We start from the raw sequence: 8,392 nt of genomic DNA, 5'->3' as shown, positions 1-8,392 counted from the left end.
GTGGAAATATTTTGAGATTTACTACAGAAAGTAGTAAATCTCAAAAGTTATATGGAGAGAAATATGTTAGAACGTGGTGAGATTGACTTTTTTTTAAAATTCAATTAACTTTATTTAAATTCAAAACCAATTCTTAAAACTGCATTTAGAGTCAAGACCCTTTTGTATTATAAAAATCACAAGTATTTTTAAGAGACAAAAATAATTCTAGGTTAATTAGACTGGATCTGACTTTGCAGAGATCTAAACAAACTGCAGAGAATAGAGAAAAAAAGAGATTATTTACAGATAATTATCTACATATGTACTTAGAGGCACAAATTTGGTGACAGAAAAGACTTCAGTATATGTTGGCATCTCAGAAGCAGTTCTCAAAGAGCTTAGTTTTATTTTCTTGAATTTTAAGAATGCCTGAGATCCTTCTTCATCCTCGATCTTGGGAGCCAAGTAGTACTTTAAGTGTCCCGTATCAGCAATTTTATACCCTACAACAAGGGATACCTCTGCAGACATACTGAGTGTCACTGTTGAAGAGAGTGGAGTGGCTTTTGTGAAGAAGTTCACGTACCTCAGTGCAAAAGTTAATTGAACTGGTTCATTCATCTCTATGGTAACAACTTCCTCCTCTTTATCGACATTACTTGTCTGTGACAATTTAATGTTTCCATTTCCAAGTTCTACACTTGCAGAAAATTTCACTCCGTCTTTTGCACAGGAAATTACAACAGCATCTCCAATATATCTGAGATCTCAGCATATACGAGCAAATTCACCAGAAGGCATCTTTACCACACAGCTGTACTCTTGTTCTGGAGTTCCAAGTTGTTCAACATCCAAATCCATCAACTTCATTTCATAGTCTGAAACCTCCTTGTTTGGTGCTTCAAATACTAGCACCAAGGTATCCGCATTATCTTCAGTCCTTAGTGTAATGATATCTTCATTGCCAGCACATTTTAGTATTTTGGACATACTGGTGAGGTTCACGCCCATGGCTAGGTCGCGGTCGCAGCGGTACGTGTCAAAGCCCTCAGACTGTAGCGTGAGCTGCACCTAGGAGACATGGGGTGAGTCCATGCTCTGTAGGTTTACGCCACTCGAGCTGATGTCCCAGCAGGCCTCGTTGATGAGGTCCTTGAGTGCCTCCAACACCTTCAGGATGGAGCCCTGGACCAGGCGCGCCTCGAACATGGTGGCGGAGTGGCACCAGTGCCGCTACAGGCAGGCGGGAAGAAGCAAAGTCTAGCGGGTTTTGGCTTCAGGAGCCTCAGAGCGAGCGGGCAAACGTCCAGATTTTATTGTCTTGGTCAATATCCTCGGGGAAATGAGAGGCATAGCGTGAGACTGGTCACAGGGCAACACAGACCTTCAGGAGCTGCTTTGAGGATCAGCCTGCCCAGATGGCTCTGTTAAGCCAGCAGCCTCCTCACTCCCGCCCCTGTCATCTTGACAGATGGAGCTGTCATGGTTTCAGGGACACTTGGCCTGGCATCTGGGTTGGTCCCTCCCACATGGACCTTGTAAAGTTGCTATTCAGGGGAACCTGGTATCGTTTCAGGCAAAACGCAGAACCATATTAGCATTTTTAAGCCCCTTGCCCGGAACATCTCCTTGGAACATTTGGGTTTGTTGCACATTCCAGGAAGGAGCAGCAGCACAGCTGCAGCCATAGCTGCCAGGAACAGGCCTGGGCTCCCGCCCTATGTCGGGGGAGGGCAGAGGCTGGAGCCTATGATTTCCCATCACCAGAATGGGACACGATAACTCCTGAAGCCAAGAACTTGATCAACCAGATGCTGACCATAAACCCAGCAAAGCACATCACGGCTGACCAGGCTCTCAAGTACCTGTGGGTCTGCCAACGATCCATGGTGGCATCCATGATGTATCGTAGGAGACTGTGGAGTGTTTGTGCAAGTTCAACGCCCAGAGAAAACTGAAGGGTGCCATCCTCACGACTATGCTCATCCCCAGGAACTTCTCAGCTGCCAAAAGCCTATTGAACAAGAAGTCAGATGGCAGTGTCAAGATCCCACTGAGTGCAAGAGTCTCGAGCTTTCTTGATGCATAGGCTCCTCAGAAAAAGACGAGGGCCATTGTGGATCACGGCTTGTTCCCACTGGGTGAGGGAGCTTGTACCGTGGGACTAGGGCAAGAGGAGGGACCTGGGACCCACCAGGAGCTCTGCTGGGAGTGGCTGCTTGGCCAAGGTAGAGGAGAGGTGGCTGGGGCTGCCCACAGGGCCCAATACATAATGTAGATGCTTTGGGAGCAGAAAGGATCCTGGAGCTAGGGCCTGGGTAGGAACTTATGCTATCTTGAAACCTCCAACTTATAATCTAGAAATTTTTGCTGGGCCTTTTCCCAGGATCTTGTGTCCACAGCTGAAATGTACACATATGCCCTGTTCCCTCCCCACTCCCTCCTCTTTCCCTCATTCTCTGCATGCCTGCTTCTGTGTCTTTTGCCCCTTGCAGGGGAGCTTGAGCTCCGCACACACCCTCTGACATGGAGCTGGGGGTATCATGCAGTCCCCAAGCTCTGCCTCTGAGCTGGATGGATGGAACCAGGTGAGGAAAGGGGGCAAGTTTATTTGGAGAGAGTGTTTAATAAATACCTGTCAATCAGAAAAAAATTTTTTTTCAGTTATTAAGATAAAGATGATCTATTTACATAATATTTTAAGATACAAGTGACTGATAGCATGTAGTTATTAAGTCCATTACAGTGCATATTTATTGACTCTGTATATTTTCACAGTGTCATCTTCACCACAGCTTGCAAAGTGTAACCACTCTGCACCGCCTGCTTCCTTCCGTTCAGTTTTTCCACTGCAATTCTTCCAGCATAATTTTCTGATAGCAAGTGTATGACTTTGGCTTTGACTTGTTTCTACACAGCGGATCCAGTCATTTATTTCTGGAACTTGATTAGTCTTTTTCCAGGTGTATAAGCAAATCTTCCCACACTCCAATCCTACTGCAACCACATATCGTTGGGAAGGGTGGAGCACCAGGCAGAGGCTGACAGCTGTCACAGCCCCACCCATGTCCAGGGCTGAGGAGCAGGGGCCAATGTTGTGCTCAATACAGTCTTCAGTGGAGTCGCACTCACCCCAGACAACCACCTTTTTGTCTCAACTCCCAGTGAAGAAATGCTTGATATCAGGACTCCAAACACAAGACCAAATAATTCTACTGTGCACAGAAGTAATTTTGTTGGTGAAGGTGAAAAGAGTAAACACTGGCTCAAACTCAAGTGAGATTGTACCCTGCTTTTCCCACAATGACCAGGTTCGATCTCCGGAAACAGCTGGTAAGAACTTATCATTAGGTGAGAATTTTTTTTTTTTCTTTTTTAATTTATTTATTCTCTTTCAAGCATAAAACGTGACAAAATTATGAAGGTTGGAAAGGGTGGAGACGGAAAGGCTTAGAGAGTGAGGGTATGGATTGGGGAGGGTTTTTGCCTTTAAAAAAAAAGTCACATAAGAAAGCAGTGGACCATATCACTCTTGAGTTAACAGCTTCTTTGTCATGTTGTTTCCTTTGCCTGACTGACTGTGTCCTGTGATGTCTTCTTGCCTTGTTTTCTGTGTTCAGGACTTTGATTCAATGAACTTCATGATCTTCTTTCAATAAATAAATCCACTCAGGTCTTTCATGCCCACATGTTCATTGCTCAGTCAGCCCTCACTGTTACTACTCCTTCATTCTAGGAGGCCCAGGGAGTTCTGCCACAGCCTTTGTCACTCTGTGACCCATAGATACTGAAAAGATGCAGTGGTAGGATGCCAGGACACCCAGGAAACTGGAATATGGACTGGACTGGAATATAGTTGCCTTTGAAGATGTGGCTGTGACCTTCACCCAACAGGAGTGGGCTTTGCTGAATCCTTCCTAGAAAAATATCTACAGATATGTTCTTAATTTGCTTTTCCCTTGTGAGTCCTGCATCATTTGAAAATGTCCATGCAACGTGGTATCCTGAGGTGCGGCACCACTGTTCCAACATTTCCATCATCCTAGTGGGAGCTAAACTTGATCTTAGGGATGATAAAGACAGGATCGAGAAACTGAAGGAGAAGAAGCTGACTTCCATCACCTATCCGCAGGGTCTAGCCCTGGCTAAGGAGACTGGTGCTGTAAAATACCTGGAGTGCTCGGCGCTCACACAGCAAGGCCTCAAGACAGTGTTTGACACAGCAATCCGAGCAGTCCTCTGCCCACCTCCAATGAAGAAGAGGAAGAGGAAATGCCTGCTTCTGTAAATGTCTGAGCCCCTTGCTCTTGGCCCTGTCCCTTGGAACCTTTGTACGCTTTGCTCAAAAAATGGTGGAGCCTTCTCACTCATTGCCAACTTTTTGTTACAGATTAATTTTTCCATAAAACCATTTTGAACCAATAAGTAATTTTAAGATTTTGTTTGTTCTAAATATAAGAGTTCAGACTCACATTCTATTAAAATTTAGCCCGAAAATTAAAAAAAAAATTTTTTTTTTTGGTTCCTAAGTTTTATTCAAGAACACATACAAAATATTCCAGATAAATGAAATTTAATCCTCATCCTCCTCCTCTTCTTCATCCTGGTTAATCTGGAAGTAACGTAATTCTTAACTCTCTTTGCTGTTACCAACTACGCACAACCAATCACGTAGATTATTCTTCTTCAAATACTTTTTGATGAGATATTTCCAATACTTTTTGGAGAAAGTCACCTCAGACGTCACGGTGATCTTGCTCTTGCTCCTTTTGATGGTCACCACCCCTCCACCAAGGTTCCCAGCTTTTCCGTTCACTTTGATCCTTTCTTGCAAAAGCTGCTCAAAATTGGCAAGCATCCATGATTCCATCTTCTACAGGGTGGGTGCAATCAAGAATGAACTTCAGAACCTGCTTCTTTTTTTTGACCCCCTTCGCCACAAGCTTTTTCACGGGAGCCATGGCAGCAGCGGAGGCTGCTGCAGAATCACTTGCTGTGGGCAAGACATGCCTGCTCATCTGCTACACAACTAATGCTTTCCCCAAAGAGTATATCCCCACCGTGTTGGACAATTGTAGTGCTCAGAGCACAGTTGACGGGCGCACAGTGAACCCGAACCTGTGGGACACTGCGGGCCAGGAGGAGTATGACTGCTTCCGTACACTCTCCTACCCTCAGACCAATGTCTATGTCATCTGTTTCTCCATTGCCAGTCTGCCCTCCTATGAGAACGTGTGGCACAAGTGGCATCCAGAAGTGTGACATCACTGCCCTGATGTGCCCATCCTGCTGGTGGGCACCAAGAAGGACCTGAGAGCCCAGCCTGACACCCTACGGTGCCTCAAAGAGCAGGGCCAGGCACCCATCACACCATTGCCCAGGGCGGTGCTAGTCCCCAGTAGCCAGAATGTCACTGAATACTCGTTCGAGTTCTGAAGTAAATCCCCAACCCCATCTCCCACTCCTCTCCACCCCGCAAAAATGAAAACCTTTATGGTCTTCTTAGCCTGGTGTTTCTGGCCCTGTCTGTGTTCTCCTACCACACGGGGGGAGACTTGGAGGGCAGGGCTGCGATTAAACTGAGGCTTCTCTGGAGGCAAACACTGCTTTTTGTATGAATGACTACATTAATACATAGCATGATTCAGCCTCCTGGCCTAACATTTGAGAGCATATGATGCCGTGATGCCCAGGCTGTAGCCGTAAGGACATATTCCTCAACCTGTTTCAAAGTGAGCAGGCTGCCTTTCCTCACCAGGCCTTTGTATATCCTGTTCCCTCTGCCGTGAGTGCCTCCCCTCAACCCCCAAGCTGTGACTCTGCTGGGTGAATTCTTGTTGATTCTGCAAAACTCAGCTCCAGTATCTTCTTCCTCTAGGAAGCACTCCCGGGCTGTCCTCCCTCATCCCCAAGGCTGAGTTCCCAATAATCTCCACATCTTGGGTTTCCCCCAATCTTTGTTCCTCCATTTATTCTTTGTCTGCATGTGGTTAAGAGGGGATGGGTCTAGCTTCTCTGGCAGACTGGGAATTCTTACAGTCTTCCATATCCGGTGTTGACAGGCAAAACAGACTGAATGAACCAGAGTGGGTTTGTTGAGTGACTGAATTAATGATTCAGTGGAATCAAATTATTGAATTAATGATTCAGTTGAATGGAATGATTGAATTAATGATTTGATTGAATTAATGATCCAATTGAATGACTGATGTTATTAATGATTTGTTCACATTGATTAGATTAATGATTGAGAAAAAAAAAAAAGGAGAGAGATCCAAGATGGCTGATCACTAGCAGCTAGGGATTGTAGGTCCCAGTGAAACACAGAGAATGTGGGAACGAGAGGACGCCACACTTTCAGACGAATTTTTGTTCCTCATGGACCAGGAGATTTCCAGCAGAGGAGACCCACGGGTTGCCAGCGCGACTCTTGTGGCCAGTGTGGCAGTTTTGCTGGTGCCCCAGTGCGGCGGTTCTTGGTGCAGAGTCAGAAAAGCACCATCAATCTTAACGATGCTGTTTTAGCCGGCACAGTGGGTTGTTCAGATTCCGGTGCTGGGAATCAACAAGTTGGATGTTCCACTCAGAAACCTCATTAGAAAGTTGGTAATTACAAAGACCGCAGATGGATAAATTTATAACGAAGAAAAGAAACCAGCCTAAAAAGGCTAAGAATACCCAAAATCAGAATGCCTCTCCCTCTACAGGGGATCACAGTTCCTCATCAGCAACGGAACAAGGCCTGATGGAGGACGAGTGTGTTCCATTAACAGAACCAGGCTTCAAAAGGTGGTTGATAAGAAACATCTGTGAGTTAAAAGAGCTTGTTCTTTTAACCCAATACAAAGAAACTAAGAACTTTGAAAAAAGATTTGATGAAATGCTAACGAGAATAGACAATTTAGAGAGGAATATAAGTGAATTAATGGAGCTGAAAAACACAACATGAGAACTTCGCGAAGTATGCATAAGTTTTAACAGAGGAATTGATCAAGCAGAAGAAAGGATATCAGAGGTCGAAGACCAACTTAATGGAATAAAATGAGAAGACAAAATTAGAGAAAAAAGGATAAAAAGGAACGAGCAAAGTATCCAAGAAATATGAGATTATGTGCAAAGACCTAATCTATGTTTGATAGGTGTGCCTGAATGTGAGGAAGAGAATGAATCCAAGCTGGAAAATACTCTTCAGGATATTATTCAGGAAAACTTTCCCAACCTAGCAAGGCAGGAAAACATTCAACTCCAGGTAATACAGAGAACACCACAAAGATATTCCTCAAGAAGACCAACCTCAAGGCACATAATCGTCAGATTCACCAGCGTTGAAACGAAGGAGAAAATACTAAGGGCAGCCAGAGAGAAAGGTCAGGTTACCCACAAAGGGAAGCCCATCAGACTCACAGCAGATCTCTCAGCAGAAAACCTAGAAAAAGTGGGGGCCAGAAGAGAGTGGGGGCCAATATTCAACATCCTAAAAGAAAAGAACTTTCAACCCAGAATTTCATACCCAGACAAACTCAGCTTCATAAGTGAAAGAAAAATAAAATCTTTTGTGAACAAGCAAGTACTCAGAGATTTCATCACCACCAGGCCTGCTTTGCCAGAGCTTCTGAAAGAAGCACTACACATAGAAAGGAACAACCAATATCAGTTTCCAAAAATATACCAAAAAGTAAAGAGCATCAACATAATGAAGAATTTACATCAACTAATGGCCAAAACAGCCAGCTAACATCAAATGGCAGTATTAAACTCACATATATTATTATTAATCCTAAATTTAAATAGACTAAATCCCCCAATCAAAAGACACATCCAAAACTCATCGGTATGCTGCATCCAGACCCATTTCACACGCAAGGATACACAAAGACTCAAAACAAAGGGATGGAGAAAGATTTACCAACCAAATGGAGAGCAAAAATAAATAAATAAATAAAAAGCAGGAGTTGCAATTCTCGCCTCTGATAAAATAGACTTTAAAGCAGCAAAGATCAAAAGAGGCAAAAAAGGACATTACATAACGGTAAAAGGGTCAATGCAACCAAAAGAGCTAACGATCCTAAATATATATGCACCCAATACAGGAGCACCCAAATACATAAGACTTATAAGGAGACTTAGACTTCCACAAAATAATAGTGGGAGACTTCAACATTAATATTAGACAGATCAGAGAGACAGAAAATTAACAAGGATATCCAGGACTTGAACTCAGATCTGGAACAAGTAAACTTAATAAACATTTATAGAACTCTCCACTTTAAATACACAAAATACACACTCTTATCAGCACCACATCACACCTACTTACAGGTTTAAATGAAATATTGGTTGGCTGCTTGTTTGTTATTTTCTTCCCTCATTTTTTCCTGTCTCCATTATTAAGCACAATTATTGGTATAAA

General features: G+C 43.8%; 1 protein-coding gene and 3 pseudogenes across 3 annotated transcripts; 1 reads left to right on the top strand and 3 right to left on the bottom strand.

The window, feature by feature from the left end:
- Positions 1-93: 93 nt before the first annotated feature.
- LOC108303479 lies at positions 94-1,263 on the bottom strand (annotated as a pseudogene). Its single transcript, XR_001824866.2, has one exon. The product of XR_001824866.2 is annotated as a proliferating cell nuclear antigen-like (transcript).
- Positions 1,264-2,661: 1,398 nt separating this feature from the next.
- Positions 2,662-3,764, bottom strand: LOC108303419 (annotated as a pseudogene). The gene is made up of 2 exons (XR_005200007.1): positions 3,753-3,764; positions 2,662-3,373 (listed from the first exon to the last, which is right to left on the bottom strand). The product of XR_005200007.1 is annotated as an elongator complex protein 2-like (transcript).
- A 155-nt stretch (positions 3,765-3,919) lies between these two features.
- On the top strand, positions 3,920-4,429 carry LOC108303482 (ras-related C3 botulinum toxin substrate 1-like). Its single transcript, XM_037738020.1, has one exon. The coding sequence runs from the start codon at positions 3,920-3,922 to the stop codon at positions 4,268-4,270; it is 351 nt and encodes a 116-aa protein (XP_037593948.1). The 3' UTR covers positions 4,271-4,429.
- A 68-nt stretch (positions 4,430-4,497) lies between these two features.
- LOC108303480 lies at positions 4,498-4,952 on the bottom strand (annotated as a pseudogene).
- Between the last annotated feature and the right edge of the window lie 3,440 nt (positions 4,953-8,392).

This window comes from Cebus imitator, unplaced genomic scaffold (assembly GCF_001604975.1).
Source record: "Cebus imitator isolate Cc_AM_T3 unplaced genomic scaffold, Cebus_imitator-1.0 Scaffold47, whole genome shotgun sequence".
NCBI lineage: Eukaryota > Metazoa > Chordata > Mammalia > Primates > Cebidae > Cebus > Cebus imitator.
This window is presented reverse-complemented; position numbering and strand designations above follow the sequence as displayed.